The sequence below is a fragment of the Saccostrea cucullata genome, unplaced genomic scaffold, assembly GCF_032062105.1.
Source record: "Saccostrea cucullata isolate Sc308-1 unplaced genomic scaffold, CSIRO_AGI_Scuc_v1 ctg100, whole genome shotgun sequence".
Lineage (NCBI taxonomy): Eukaryota > Metazoa > Mollusca > Bivalvia > Ostreida > Ostreidae > Saccostrea > Saccostrea cuccullata.
In genome coordinates, this window is record NW_026932392.1 from 419,254 (window position 1) to 436,420 (window position 17,167).

General features: G+C 33.5%; 1 protein-coding gene across 9 annotated transcripts in view; it reads left to right on the forward strand.

The window, feature by feature from the left end:
* Positions 1-17,167, forward strand: part of LOC134235011 (kinesin-like protein KIF13B) — a 128,156-nt gene that overhangs the window by 53,286 nt on the left and 57,703 nt on the right. For all 9 annotated transcript variants that reach the window (XM_062717089.1, XM_062717091.1, XM_062717093.1 and 6 more), the window contains exons 9-13: positions 1,121-1,233; positions 1,531-1,645; positions 1,906-2,118; positions 2,735-2,845; positions 5,668-5,802. In XM_062717089.1, coding sequence (XP_062573073.1) covers positions 1,121-1,233; positions 1,531-1,645; positions 1,906-2,118; positions 2,735-2,845; positions 5,668-5,802 — 687 coding nt within the window. The remainder of the gene's footprint in view (positions 1-1,120; positions 1,234-1,530; positions 1,646-1,905; positions 2,119-2,734; positions 2,846-5,667; positions 5,803-17,167) is intronic.

Sequence of the window (17,167 nt, forward strand, 5' to 3'; positions counted from 1 at the left end):
CTTAATGTGCTTCAAAATATTTACCATAAAAAGCAAACAATGTCTTTTTAAAAATTGAAGAGTTCCAACTATCTGACTGGTTGCCTATAATGAACAAATTAACATATTTTACAGCGGTATTGGGTGATAAGTAAAGACAAGATCACCCATGTGTATCTGAAGATGCTGTGGGTAGTAAGCAGTCAAATGATTCACCACATTTCCTCATTGCCCTGAGGATAAAAATTGTTGACTTATACTGCTAATTTCTTGGAGAAATTCTCAATAAATAAATATTTATAGATAAATCAAAGTTGTGCTTATTTTACTCTAATAGTTGAAGCTGTTCTTCAAAGGTAAGGGAGCTAATCCCTGTTATAATGTTAACACAATCAACAGGCTAGGAGTTAAACAGTTATCTATCATTGTAAAAGATCATGAAGTGCAAAAGTCAAAACTAGCAGACAAAGTATGCATGGAAGCTTTCACTAATTTCATGTTGATTAAATATTACTCTAGAGCATTTTCATTTTTAAATCACATTTATTGTTTACGGTTATATTATACACTTATCCACTGGTTGTGAGTGGGATAGCTCTTTTATCAAACCCGCGACAGGGAACTATTCCCCGAGGGCTTGCCCGAGGGGAATAGTTCCTGTCAAGGGTTTGATAAAAGAGCTATCCCACTCACAACCAGTGGATAAGTGTTTTATTATACTGATGTATAATATAATTTCTAAGGTTTGAATTTTTTTGGAGTAAGATAATAGATGCAAGAATAATCTGAAATCTTGATGACGTCACAATGCTACTGAAGTCATTATGACATCATCTGTTTAAAGATTTATCGCTGGAAATCAAAACTGGCGGCAATTATTGCATGAAAATTTTCCGAGGGTGGATAGCAAAAACTATACCCCGGGGTATAGCTTTGCTATGCGTGGACTATAAAGGATAGTTATTTTACCTTCTGAACTTTATATAGGAAACATTTTAACAGAAGTATAATAATGAATCTTATGAGGAGTATAATTAGCATTAATGACACAGATTTGATTATATCATGTTCATTATACTGTCATATAATAGCATTGTAATATCTTTATTTTAAAATAAAAAATACTTGAATCAATTGACAGGTTAGTGGTGAGAAGGTGAGCAAGCTAAGCCTGGTAGATTTGGCAGGCAGTGAGCGTGCTCAGAAAACTGGAGCTGTCGGAGATCGACTGAGGGAGGGAAGTAACATCAATAAGTAAGATTCGGTTTATTATTTGACTGAGCGAGGGATGTAACATAAATAAGTAAGAAACAGTTTGTTATTTGACTGAGGGAGGGAAGTAACACAAATATAAAGTAAGAAACAGTTTGTTATTTGACTGAGGGAGGGAATTAAGTAACATAAATAAGTAAGATTCAGTTTGTAACTTTTTATTGTTAGTTTTCTACATAGAAGTGGATTTTTTATTTACTAGAAAAAATAAAATAGTAAAATATATGATGAAAAAAATGCATTTTAATGAAATAATCATTTGAAGTAACTGAATTTCAGGTCCCTGACCACATTGGGTCTAGTCATCTCTGCATTAGCTGACCAGTCAGCTGGTAACAAGAAGAAGGATAAGTTTGTGCCATACCGAGACTCTGTATTAACATGGCTACTCAAGGTCTGACACACTTCTACCGAACATTTAAAATTTACTTTATTTACAAATCTGATTTTAATGAATATCAAGCACAAATTAATGCAGAACACAGTGAATAAAAACAATTTTTCCTCATGAAAGAATGGTTACCATTTATAACCATTTCCAACTTCAATAGAGGAAAAGTTGTTTACTACTGTTGGCAAGTCAAAATATTTAATAGAGTTTCAGTAAAAATTATAGACATGAGTGAGATTGATTTTCTTGTTTCTGTACTACAGGATAATCTGGGAGGGAACAGTAAGACTGTGATGGTAGCCACGATTTCCCCAGCGGCGGATAATTACGAGGAAACCCTGTCAACTCTGCGCTACGCTGACCGTGCCAAGAAGATAGTGAACCATGCGGTGGTCAATGAGGATCCTAATGCTCGGATCATACGAGATCTTAGAGATGAGGTGGACATGCTCAAACAACAGCTCGATGAAGCTCAGGTAGAGCCAAGCTCAAATATCTCAGAACACCTATACCAGAGTTTAAATAGCATTGGCTAAATTTTAGTATTGATGAGTTTTCCTTGAAAATGCCCCAATGATGCTCAAGTTCAGATCCTGTTTTACTTTTTGAAGGACAAAGATTATTTCTTATAAAAGCAAGAGAAATCACTTTACAAAGCTTATTCATCAAATATAGAGACAGTGTTTATTGCCAGGGCACAAGAAAACATATATCTTAAAAACTTGAAACAATTTTTTTTTCAATTCTAGTTGTTACTTGAAAAGTGACAAAGGGCGTTCTAATTATTACCTTGTTCAGTGACAATTCACAACTTTCAATACCTTAGAAATCAACTTTATCGGAAGGATTTGAAGTTAGGTAGAAATTTACCTATCATGCAGCTATCATTGGCCTGAGGTTCCCAGACTACTTGCAATGTGTGCCAGTTTCTCTACAATTAATTTTTAGCCAAGTCAATTAAGAGATTGTTTAATGCCATAGAGAACTCAAAAATTACTTAAAGGAGTTTTCATTAGCAAATTAATGTATTATTTTTTTAAAAATTAATAAACATTGCAATTCAAAGTAAAATTTGTTGAATCTATTAACCAGAGCATGCAGGCCCCTGCACTACAGGACAGACTTCAGGAATCGGAGAAACTGATCAAAGAAATGACAAAGACCTGGGAGGAGAAACTGGCAGAGAAGGATAAAATTAACCAGGTAATGAACCAGAAAACTGGGTAAAATAACTAAGTAATTAACCAACAATTTCAGAGAGTTGAAAACAGTGTAAATAACAAGCATACTCTGAGTCAGATAACCAGGTAAAGTGAAACTTCTCCAAACCGGCCCCCTGGAAACCGGTTCTCCCTAAATATCGGCCGAATTTATAAGTTCTTGCAAAATTCTTAACATTTCTTACACATAAACTCTCATAAAACGGGCCAACCCTGGGGGTGGGTAACCCCCTGAAAACCGGACACCGGTCACTTTTCTAAGAACAAAACTTAAGAAACATAGGTAATATACCCTGGTTTTATCCTGATGCAGACGGCTGAAGGATGTATGGAATAAAATGTGGATCAAATCCCTGTACACCCATGATTAGACCTGGATAAAGAATTTATTTCCTATGAAATCAAATGAATGCTTAGTAAACATAATTCCAATCAAATGTGTTTCAACCTATCAATAAGATTTACTATGTACTACAATGCATTGTAACATCATGATATTTGCCTTTATATAGAAAAACTATGCATTAATTTTGTCATGTTGTGTTATTTACCTCGAGCTTAAGTCAGGTGTACGGATGTTTAAACCCGGCTAGATAACCAATCAAATCTTGTGCTACAAGCTAGATAGGAAATTAAGTTCAATATCAAGGGCTTGTTTCCCTAAAGAACTTGCAGCTAAGACTAAAATCTTTATTTGATTGTAAAATTTAGCAAAATTAATGAATCTGTTTCATACTGCTAGTATATTTTTTACATACCCTTTTCAATTCATTGTAAATTGGAAATTAAAATAGAAGCAGAATTAAATGTTGATTTTTGCTGTAAAGTTCTTCTGAAACAGGCTCCAGGTACTCAGGATAAAATAACTAGGTAATAAGTTTCAAGCTTAACAGCAAATCAACAAGAAAACTAAGAGAGAATCAAATAACAAGGTAATATTCATTTGTTATGTAACAAAGTAATTAAACAATGACCTAAAGATTAAATATATTTGTAAATTATCAGAAACTTTAGAAAAAATAAAAAGAAAGAATACGGTGTAATCAGTCTAGTCGAACCCTCAAACGGGGGTATACACTCAAACGAGGGTTTTCCTTCCCTTAATGCAACGCGCGAAGGCGGAAGTGGAATTCAAGAACGATAACTCTTCTTATTTAAAAAATAAATATTTTTTTTTTAAATCACAAGCATACAAAAATGAATTGTCTACAAAAACAATAATAAAAATGTTTTCGTTTTTATTTACCTCATTTCTGAAGCACAAAAGTTTGTTTACAGGACAGAGGAAATTCGGACGGGCACACAAGAAAGTGTCGAAAAATAATAAATAACATGTTAATTACACAAGATTTGTAATATCGGGGAAGGGAATTATATGTAGTTCAACTTTTAACAAACCTTTGTTTGTTTATTCATCCGATTTATTAAATTATGAATAAAAAAATCTAGTTGTATCAAGCATGGGGGTCAAAGCACAGAATACGCTAACTTTGGGAGAGAAAAAGTCTTGATTTTTGCAATAAACATATACTTTTTCGCAATACAATCTCTTTAAACATCTTTAATCTATCAAATTTGAGTACATACAGAGCTACAAAATAATCCAGCACTTTGCACGAACATATTTTGTGGACCACACGTTTTTCCGTGAAAATGGCACTTTTTTTAGTGTCTGCGCCTGCGCGTACCCCCGTTTGAGGGTACGGTTTTCCTACTTCCGTTTACCCCCGTTTGAGGGTTCGACTAGACTGGTAATCAGTTAGCAAACTGGGAGAAATATATAACGGTGTTATAACAGAAAAACTTCAAATTTTAGGAATTTAGCCAGCAAATTTAAAGAAAGAATAACTTGTAGTTAAATCATATAGTAAAAATGCTTAAATTTAAAATTTCATTTTTTGCTCCTAAGTGCATGCATGGCTATGTTATGCAAGGGTGTTTCTTCCTAATTGAGAAATTCATGACATCCTCTAAACTAGTCTACTTAAATCATTAATGTTCAATCTCACAAAGTGAAACTCAATCAATATTCTTTAAAAAGAATATCAGTCAAGTTCCCAGTTCCAGACATATGGAGCACATGGTCCCTGTTATAAATGACTTGACAACAGTCAAAAGAAAAGTTGAAGGCAGATGATTCTGATTTATTTTAAGGAGTGCATCTGGCTTAACATCAGTCAGTTTCAATATGTATTTCTGAGTGAAAAAAGTTTTTTGAGCAGGTATATTCTCAATAAAGTATAAATCCCATCAAGATAGAACTATCATAGATGTATAACTAGGATACACACTACCAGAACATTTGTTTAATCAGAAACTAAAGGCTCACAAATGTCAACTTGCCCACTTGTAAATGCAATTTTTTTTTTTGCTGTGGGCAAAAAATCTTATCACACAAAAAGAGAGTAAAAATTTTACTGGATCTTCTCTGGAACCTGACCATGGTATTATTCTACATGTACTATTATGCAAAACATTTTCTTGACCCAGAAATTTGACATGGCTAATTCAGTCATGGCTAAAAGTGCAGTTCTAAAGGGGAAAAAATGAATGTTAAGAAAAAAAAAAAACTGCAGGAAAACAAATGTGGACTGAAAAGTTTTATTTTCAGAAATTACCAGTTAAGTATGATACGAACAGAATGATATATCAATGTGGGCTTGTGAAACTAGCACCAGCATTGCCCCAAAGTTTTTTAATGTTGTGAACAAGTTTGGGGACATCATGGTCCCTAAGGTTTTTAATGATTGTTTTTACAACTCTGAACTTTGTGTTGCGTTTGATTAATAGCCTTGTTTGTTACAGGAGCGACATGAAGCACTAGAGAAGATGGGCGTCTCGGTGCAAACCTCGGGGATAAAAGTGGAAAAAGGAAGGTGTTTCCTTGTCAACTTGAATGCTGATCCTTCCTTAAACGAGCTGCTGGTGTATTATCTGAAGGTAAAAAACACTTGATCCACCCCCCAATCAAACAAAATGTCATCTCTTCAGTACTACCAGTGCACTAGATTGGAATTCATATTCTGACAAAATTATTACTTAATCTTGAGGGGGAGTTTTACTACAGTGTGACAAATAAGAAAGTGAAAAAAATAAATCTAAATTGTCACAAAATTGTCTTAGCTTATATTATTAACTCAGTTGACTTTTGTACACTACCTCCATTGTTTCAATAAAAAAAATCATTTTTTCTCTAAAACGATAAAAATTAAATTTGTGGGTATCTGCCTATCTAGGGTCAGAAGGGTATGACCAAATACATTGAAATTAATGTTGTCTTCAGATATCTTCTCAAATCCTGGATATTTAGCAAGCAAACTGTTAGAATGCAAGGCTCGACATTAACGCTTGTCCGCTTGTTCAGTACCAATGAAAAGTAAATACGGACAAGTGAATATTGCTGGGCACTTGTCCGATTGGACAAGTGCATTTTGATGTAAAGGGGTCTCTATATAATAAAAAGAACGACTGTTGGAAGCTGAATCGGTAGTCTCAAGACGGAAGCTGTACACAAAATCCAGACTTCGATCCTGATATGTATCGCTATATTACTTGAGTTCAATTTCAATCGGGATCGAAGTTCACTAATTGCATAGTACTGAAAAGTCATGGAAGATACAGACTGAAGTATGAATTGCTTGATGTTGACAGGTTCACTTGTGGACATTTATGTTATTGTCAGGACAGAAAACCTAGATAAAATTTCGTTTTATGTATTTGTTGTATTTATCAGTAACATCACGAATCAATCAAGTGCATGGCATGCGTAATGGACTTTATTTTAATTTTCAAGTTGAAACTATTGAACTTCATTGAAAAAATTTCGGACAAATAAAGTTGAAAATCGGACAAGTAGGAAAAAAAGTTAATGTCGAGCCCTGGAATGATTGTAATAATCAATGAGCTCTTATCCAAAATGTGAATTTTCATGACAAAAAGAATGAAAGAATGTACAGCAGAGCCAATTTAACTCTAACAAGCATTTTGGCCTATGGGCCTCTTTGAAAAGTAAAGATTTTGTTTTCAGTGAACGTCTTCTGACTTTGATGACATCTCTGTATAAAAACAGAGTGCGAAATAGATTGAGGAGGATTTTCTTTCTCTGGGAAAACAATTATCCATGGATGGAATCTGAGAGATTTATGTAGCTAAAAAGTACTAGTGAAAGCAATTTGAGTCATATAGAACATTTTCTGTGTAGGCCTTGATTTAAGCCTCTGTGATCGGTCCCTCTGAGATCCCAGGTCGTCAGGCGAGAAAGATACAGGGAAATGTTAACTGAAAAGTTATAAGAAACTCTAAGGTGCTTTGGGTAGCAAAATAAACTGAAAAGTTTATAAGAAACTCTAAATGAAAGTCTAAACCATGGAAGCTTTAATGTTTTTTTCTCCAGGAATTTTATCCAAAAACTGCAGGACAGATTACAGATTCTGAGCTTAGATTAAAGTTGTATTGATTTACTCTCCCCTGAACTGCACGTAAAGTGTCATGTGGAAGGAGATCTATGATGTTCTAAAATGATCAGAAAGAAAAATGAGATAGAGAGGACTCACTTTAGCCTGTAGTATATTCTCCAGGAGAAAATAATTCTAGATTTCAGAACTGCTGGTAGTGCTCTGTCAAACTATGAGATTATCTCCAATTATTGAGAGAAAAAAAGATACAGCCAATCTTTGGGTTTAAATTTCATTTTAGAATGAGACAGAAGAAATTATGCAAGATTATGATGAAATGTAATAGAAAGGGTACATGTATTTCAAATTTCAATTTTAGATTTATAAAGAAGCATGACATTAAGTGATGAAGATTCAAATGAAAGATAAACATGTACAAGGAAATATGTATTTATCACTTATACAAGTTGTGTGAAAAAATCCAGATTTAAATTGTTCAAGCTGCAGTAAATTTTTCAGAGAGGAAATTTTTTTTTTTTAATTTCAGCAAAGCAAGTATTTTTCTTACCTGTTGTATTGATTCTGAACAAAAATGAATTAAAAGAAACACTATCTTGATCATAATTAGAAGTAAAAAATAATGATTTACAGTGTTTTTCATTTAGATAAGTTTTTTTTCTTTCTTATCCGTTGTTCTTTCTTTTCAATAAATATTTTTGGAAATACATTTAAGTCTACTCTCAAGGAATTTATTTATTCAAGTGATTTTAAGTCGTATCCAAACTTATCAAAATTCATGTAAACAAAAAAAGAATAAACCAAGCATTCTCAAAAAAATTGTTTTTATGCCTTTAAGTCAAATACTGTAGATTCCTAAATATAGGCATGGAATTATTTATCGCATAATTTTGTGAGACACATCACTCACAAAATACAATTACTCGCTTTTATTTTTATGGTGCTGAAATCTATGTAAAATCTCTTGATCGAACGTCCATTTACGAATTCTACTTGCTATTTGACATTGAAGAGCCGATTCGTGATGATACGTACTCACGAAAAATCAGGAATCTTCATTAGAGCACTTGTTATTCGAAACTCTTGTTTAATGTGCTTCACTATAAAATAAGGTTTTCCAACCTTGTTGTAAACTTGCAGTAAAAATGACCTTCAGAGAGCTTTGTCCTGACATCTATCATAATTATTGAAATAGGGGTTCAAGGGTTAATGAGAAATATTTTCCATATAGAAAACAATGTATTTAAATATTTTCTGACTAAATACTCCTTTCATAGAAAACATTTATAAAACTGATTTGCTTGGCAAGCAATTTATATTTGAATAATGGCCAATTTATAGTAAAAAAAAAACCCACCAAAAAACATCAACATTACAAAAATGTGTGGCTTTTGAGATCAGTTACTTTGAATAAAGGGAATAAAACAGATCAGAAGGAATTATTTCTTAAATACAGCATTTAGGAGTCTAAATTATGATGACAAGTAAATTTCAGCACAGATACACTTAGACACTTTGGGAACAGAAGCTTTAGATTTTGTTGTCTGTGTTTGAATTTTTTTATGCTCCTGTAATTAAAGATCCAAGGGGTATAGTTTTTATTCCGTCCATCATTTATTTGCTTGTCAATCTATTTGTCAGTTTGTCTGAGGGGAGGGGGGGGGGGGGAAACTTGAACCTTGCTTATAATGTTTATATTTCATGTTTATTTCATATGACCAGACTTTTCTTTGGGCACCAACATTTTTGATGCCATGGATTTCATATTTCACTTGACTGTATATTTCCTGTGACAAGATCTTTCATCCTGTGCATGGGATAAAAAAAATGTGACATTTTGTGTACATGCACCCAAAGAAATCAACTGAATGTCTTTATTATGTTCCCCAAACGAAGTTTGGAAACATACTGTTTTTACTTTCTTCTGACTTTTCTTCTTCTTCCTGGGTACTTTTTTGTCCGCGAGGGTTCTCATAAACTACTCATCCGATCTAGGTGAAACCTTTTTAGGGTTTTTAGGTATGTTATGCAGATGTGCGGAACGAAGGTCATTTTGCGCGCACATGCGTGCATGTGCACGCACGTGTAACACGTGAAATGACCAATATAATTGATATAGCAGTAACTTTTAAATTTTTTATGAAATGCTTTGAAACTCATAATATAAGGATATATTAGTAGTATAGACATAATGACATGGTCAAAATAGCAAGATCTCACACGCATGCATGTGTGCTTCGCTCCGATTTGTTGAAACTAAAGTTTAAGGAGGCTGGGGGGTCAACAAATTAATCATAAATTAACCACCAGATTTAACTTATTTTTTTTACATACGGTATCTTAAGCCGTCAACTATCATTTGGCAAAGAAAAAATTCATATATTTTAGTTTTAAAATTTGATCATTTATTATATCTTTATATGGAGCTCTTCTTTTAAAGGAGATAAAAATAGTCTGAAAATGGCTGCCACACCCCAGCCTCGTTAAATATCTTTTTTGTTTTCTGACAAAATCCTTTGAAATTTTGAACATAGTCATACATTATGAAGATCTACAGCATGATATATAAGAATAATCAAGAACGCATGCACGTGCACGTGTGCAGCAATCTGATTGGCTAAAACTTTAAATGCCTAAAACTTTCTTGGTTCTCAATAAAACCGGATGGAATTTTGAATATGAATAGATATAATGAATGCCTACATTATGCTACTATCAAAAGTAAATGCAAGGACGTACATGCACATGCGCATACACTCAATGTTTTAAACGACCAGTATACTTGAGATTTTGATGTTCATGCAGAATTAAGAACTTCTAAATGTCAAGACATGTAACATACTGAAGCAGATCTTTTGACCATTGAACTGAAACTTAGGTCAAGGTCACTGGTAACCTGAATAAAATGTTGATATTAGCTATTTACCAAAATGACCTTGACCTATGAACTTGAAATCGACCTTAACCTTTGACCTTGACCCAAGGGTAAAAAGAAACATGAAGTACATGTACATGTATATAGAAACACCTTTCAGAGTTTATTTCGGTAGGCAGGATAGAAGTTAAAGAGGTGGTGGTTTTAATGACCTTGACCTTTCATCCAAATGTCACAATCAATCTTAAGTTCTTGGAGTAAGATACAAGATTCAACTCCCATGTTGAATAGGTTAAGAATAAAAGTACCCCCCCCTCCCACACACACACACACAAATCAAAATAATACCAATGTAGAGAATCGCTCTAAAGCTCAAATAACACCTCGGACCCACATAAAATTTCAGGGAAACTGCAGAAAAGAGCTCGAGGAAACTGTATTAAAATAATTGATTTTAGTTTCCAAAGTATATAGAAATTATTAACTTATACGGAAAAAAAATTACAAATCCTGTCGTGTTTGAAATTAAACTGCAGATGAACAAAGTTGGCATATAAGCCTTTAATACCCTATTTATTCAGATGTCCTTAATAGCATTCAGTTCTACTGATTCAAAATAATATTTTAATACCAAGCATCCTTTGTTTATTTTACCTTTGAAATTTATTTAAATTTTTTTTAGAATTACGCAATCCTCTGAAGTAGCGATTTTCGGTATATTAAAAATCATTATACATGTACGCTCCTTCGTAAAAAAAATCAGGTGTTTGCATTCATGAAAAAAATATTAATAAGAAAGTGTTAAACAATATTGGTCCCATTAGCTGACACGAATATCTTTATAAACATCACTTGAAAATCCCAGAAAGTAGCCTCCTATGCATTGGAAATAATGAATAGTTCCGGTCAAAAACCTTTATATATTTATTTACAAAGTATATAAAATTTACTAGGCATAGGTACCAGAGTTGTCAAAATGGCCTGAGAGGAAATATAAAAAAAATTCTGAACAGAAAGGAAATCCCCTTTTCCATGTATGGAACTACAACTGAATAAGTTGATTTTGATTGGTTAGCTATAGGGGTGATACCCTTAGTCGACTTTAACCCTGCCTTGTCGTCGGAATAAAACCAACTTTGAGCCCGAGATTAAAATTAGTTAAATAAAATGTGAATAGGTATTTTAAAAAAATGACATATACTTGAAAAATGGTAACTTTATATCTGTATTTTTTCTTTAATTCACGGGATAGAAAGATATGTTAATCGCTTAACCAACATGCCATGATCATCTTGCATATGCATGTACATGTACGTGTGCGTGTATGCAAAACGTTAAACGATATAGAGTTGATATCAATGTAACTTTTATATTCTTAAATGAACTCCTTGAATACTTAGCATATTTATAAAAGGTCTGACAGGAATAAGGCACGAAAAGGGACATGGGGAGCGTTGGGGAACATCTGTAACGGTTCCCGTTACAATTAACACTAGTTAATTTTGAAATCAAAAATAATATCAATCTCATCATTATATTTAAACTCATAAATTAATTTTCTTGTTTTTCTATATGCCTAACAATTATTCTACAAAAAAAAAAAAACATGCTTTTAAATGAAAAACAATCTTGGATTTCAATTTTCCAGAAACATTTTTTTTGATCCGGAAACTGTATGGAAAATATTTTTGCAATATATAAAGTCTGTTATTATTTTATAAATTAGTCTCTGGGGAAGAAATGTAGCCTGTTCAATCTTAGAATCAATGGCAGAATGGTGCAGCAGTGCGAACAAAGAGGATAAGCATCAAAGGAAGGGAAAACCTCAAGAAGCAGACACTGTCCTCTGTTGGAAGAAATATGTTTCTTGTTAGAAAAGAGTAGCCAGTAGAATATCAAAGCCCATCAACAACAAAAAAATCAATTTCTTGTTACAGCATCAAAGTCTTTGGTAGCACTCTTCAGGGGAGCAGTGAGCCTGTAAATATTGTCATTGTGTAGTGTCAATGCACCAGGGTTTGATGTCTGATAGAGTATCATCTAGGGAATTCAGGGTGGATCTAACATAGAATTTAAAGCTTGGTGCAACAAATCTTCTGTATTGGTTCTGGTTTTATGTTCAACTCTATTATTGCTGTTGAGGAAGTGCAATCAAAATGGATGTTCTTTTTCATACTAAAAATGAAATGAGCAAAAAATTGTGTCTGTATATTTCCACATACTAGTATTTATATAAATGGATTTTGTTAAGATATGGAAATGTAAACACTATAATGTTATTTGTGTTTGACTCTGGATCTTAAATAATCTTGGAGATTTTCTAACAATGACCATGTGCACTGTTATGTCAGGTGTGACTCCAAGGAGGCCATCCAGTTTAAAGTTAAAATGTTGCTATGATTCACCAAATCTGAAGGAGAAATCCACAAGGTTCATCAAGGTTTGTTAATTAACATGTCTCCATGCATTGAATTTTATGGAAAAAATCAGATCACAGGGTAACAAGTAGTTATACCTGCATAAATTAATGTTTACATTCAATTCCTAATTATTTCTGAAGGTGAAAAAAGGTATAATTAAGAAAAATGCTTTTCAGATTCCTGTCATATGAAGGACTTTGGATTAGTCAGATTTGAGAACATTCCCCATGAGTCTCATTAGGCAAAATCTTTTTTTTTTTACATTTCCAACTGTGAAATACTGTAATTTATCTATTGAATAAATAAAAGTGATATCCTGTCACAGTGTGAAATGATATCAAAATGATATCCTGTCACAGTGTGACAAATATCAGAAGTGCAGTAAAACTCGAGATTTACCTTCCCATAATGAAGAGTGTTGTTAAAATATTCCTTGGAATGTTATAATATGTAGAGAGAGAGTAAATAAACCATTCTGACAGAGAATAAGACTGCCAAAGTTCTCCCAAATATGTTGCTAAAATCCATGTTTACAATGTTTTCAATTAAGAAATAAACAACAATGTTAAAAAGTTCTCTGGGAAATGAACTTTTAGTTGGTCATGTGATCAAGTCCTGTGAAACCCGAAGGGCTTCTCAGTAGATTTGATCACGTACCAACTAAACGTTCATTTCCCAGTGAACTTTTTAACATTGTTGTTTATTACTTATACTTACATTTGAGATGAATAAATTTTGAGTAAAATTGCATTTATTGCACAAACAGACTGTCGTATTTTGTATGTTGTAACGCGCAATGACCTAGAAGTTGTTTGGTCAAAGTTAGTTTACCTCGTTCCAACATTTCAATGTTTACATTCATGTTTAGCAGTCCAGTTCAGGAAATATCTGTATATAATGAAAGAACAATGATCGCTGCTGAGAATAATCCAAGTATTTCCTAAGTTCTTACACTATTTGAAATCAAAAGCCTGTTTTAGTTTACATAACTCCAATTAGGAATTTCGGGTTAAAAAGATAAGTGCGGTTTTAGGCTAATTGTAGTATTCAAAACCTTATTCACATCAAAAGAAGATTAATTGCATGTACATCTCGTGATTGAAAAATATCCATATTGTTTATCATTTTACCTTTTTTATCGTTATTAACTTAGAAATATTCTAAAACAAGTTGCACCGTGACAGAAATATCACCTCGCTCTGTAATTCGGTCGCGCTATGACCTCTGACCCTCAAATAATATATACACAGAATTGAACATATTTTCTCTTCAATAGGTTCATCTAAGAAAGATATTTGCAAATGTAAATATTCTCATATCACTTAGCTATGAGGTTTCAACCTCTCAACTATGACGTCATGGAGCCTATGACTGTATATATACAAAAAGACAAATAGGCAAAGGGAAAATCAAAGAAAATGTAATAAACAGAAAAGTCACTGTTTTGTAGTTGAATATGGAATTTATTTCATTCGTGAGACAGGGTTTTTAAAATATTTTCACTCCTGCTTCACACTCATGAAAATCCTGTCCCACTCATGAAATAAATTCCATATTCAATTACAAAACATTGAAGATCCTCTATATATTATGGCCAATTTCTTTTAGAAATGCACAAATAGCAAAGAATTAAGAAAAATTACTTTACACATCATCACATAATGAAATGAATCAGAATGAATAGGTCAAAGTTGTTGGTATCTAAAGGAAGGTCTTGTCACAAGGAATACTTGTGTGAAATATAAAAGCCATAGCTTTAACCAATCAAAAGTTGTAGGTAATTTAAAGGTTAAAGTTTTTTGGTCAAACAGACAGACGGACAAGGGCAAAAAATATATTTTCCAAATTTTTTATTATGAGGGATAAAACCAGAAAGCTAGATGGCAAGAAATCTACTCTTTGTCTTAAATTAATACAAATCTGTGAACATTGCATAAAATATAGCCCCCAGGATAATCCAGAGGTAGACGTGAGGGAGGGATAGGCATCCCCTGTTGACCGATCACTCCCCCATGGGTTGTATGTATGGACCAGGTAGACAAAACATTTAGTAGTCAAATTAAGTATAAAAACTAAGGCTCTATCATTGGTATGAAACCTGTCAGCTAAATTACACAATCAATGGTAGGTCATCATTTCCTTATTAGGTAATAATTATAATGACCAGAGAATTTGCGAAACCAGGAGATGCATTTTTTTTTAAACAAAGATTTCTTTGGTAAGTCCCAAGGTCACTTTTAGAAAAATGGACATGGGAAATTTGCAGTGGAGAATATAACTGTGAATTCACTAATCATTGTATTGTATAAAAAAACCATTTGCCATATTTATTTAATAAAAAAGCTATTTGGTGCACAGTTGAAATAAAACACCAATCTCTATGATACTCTCTGATTAAAAACGAGATCTATAGCTGAATAAGCCACCATTGTTAATCTTAAAAAAATTCAGCATCAGGTTTCAATGTCAGCATGAGATATAGTATTTAAGATATAATGATAAGCATAAGGTTTGATAGTGCAGAAAGGACTAAACACATGTATAGAACTTTAGGGTTTATAAAACTAGGAACTTTATACTATGGAGAAATATTAATCATGATCTGACCATGTAGACAGCATTCCTAGAGTTCTGAAAATACTTATAGGATTTTATTTTTGGGGCAGGTAGTATATTTATTTGGTATTAAGTATTGTGTGAAGTTTTATTTCATTGAGTAAAATCTGATTGAATTCACATACACTTGCACAAAGATATAGTTGTGTGTTATGTGTTAGAAGATTGAACTATTTAAAAAAATTCAGCATCAAGGATAATTTGTGCATAACGGGCTTTGCCCGTTCTGCAAATTATCCCATGTTTCCCACTATCGTTGATGCCCTGGCATACTATACTAACTAAACGGTGATTCCTTATATTTCCATTTCATTGTGAAATAAAATTGTAGATTTAGACTTTAAAAATGTTGACATAGATTTAAATTACACGAGGACTCCCATACCAATTTCAATAGTCCACGCCCACTGAACACAAAGGCAGCTGCACGAGATTTCCATTTCTAATTTTTAGGTCACCTGAGTAACTCAGGTGACCTATTGCTATCCGTTTTCGTCCGTCGTCGTGCGTCGTGTGTCGTGCGTCGTGCGTCGTGTGTCGTGTGTTAACATTTGAACATTTTCAGCTTCTTCTCTAAAACCACTGAACCAATTTCAACCAAATTTGGTATAGAGCATCTATGAGTGAAGGGGAACAAAAATTGTGAATTTCATGGTCCCTGCCCCCCTGGGGCCTGAGGGTTGGGGCCAAAACCACTAAAATTTTTGCAATCTTTAAAAATCTTCTTCTTTACTCCTGGACATCAAGCAGGCAAACTATTGGCATGAATGTAATTACCATTGAGTCCTCTACCAAAATTGTGAAATTCATGGCCCCAGGGTCAGGGGTTCTGCTGCTAGGACTGGGCTATACAGATTATATAGTGAAAATGCATTATTTCTTTGAAAATCTTCTTCTCTGCTTCTGGGTAAATAAACAAACTAAGCACATAGTTATGATAAGCAAGAGTGCCTCTTCCAGATTTGTGAATTTTATGGCCCCAGGGTCAGGGGTTCTGGTGTTAGGGCGGGGCTCTATAGATTATATAGTGAAAATGCATTTAATCTTTGAAAATCTTCTTCTCTGCTTCTGGATATTAAATAAACTAACTAAGCACATAGTTATGATGAGCAAGAGTACCTTTTTCAAAATTGTGAATTTTATGGCCCCAGGGTCAGGGGTTCTGGTGTTAGGGCGGGGCTCTATTGATTATATAGTGAAAATGCATTAATTCTTTGAGAATCTTCTTCTCAGCTTCTGAGTATTAAATAAACTAACTAAGTACATAGTAATGATAAGCAAGAGTGCCTTTTCCAAAATTGTGAATATTATGACCCCAGGGTCAGGGGTTCTGGTGTTAGGGCGGGGCTCTATTGATTATATAGTGAAAATGCATTAATTCCTTGAGAATCTTCTTCTCTGCTTCTGGGTATTAAATAAACTAACTAAGTAGATAGTAATGATGAGCAAGAGTGCCTCTTCCAGATTTGTGAATTTTATGGCCCCACGGTCAGGGGTTCTGGTGTTAGGGCGGGGCTCTATAGATTATATAGTGAAAATGCATTTCATCTTTGAAAATCTTCTTCTCTGCTTCTGGGTATTAAATAAACTAACTAAGCACATAGTTATGATGAGCAAGAGTGCCTTTTTCAAAATTATGAATTTTATGGCCCCAGGGTCAGGGGTTCTGGTGTTAGGGCGGGGCTCTATTGATTATACAGTGAAAATGCATTATTCTTTGAAAATCTTCTTCTCTGCTTCTGGGTATTAAATAAAATAACTAAGTACATAGTTATGAAGAGCAAGAGTGCCTCTTCCAGATTTGTGAATTTTATGGCACCAGGGTCAGGGGTTCTGGTGTTAGGATGGGGCTCTATTGATTATATAGTAAAAATACAATAATTCTTTCAAAATATTTTCTTTTGCTTCTAGGTTTTATGCCAAGGATTCAAGTATATATATTTATGATGAAGAAAGGTGCATCTAGCAAAGTGGGTTTTTTT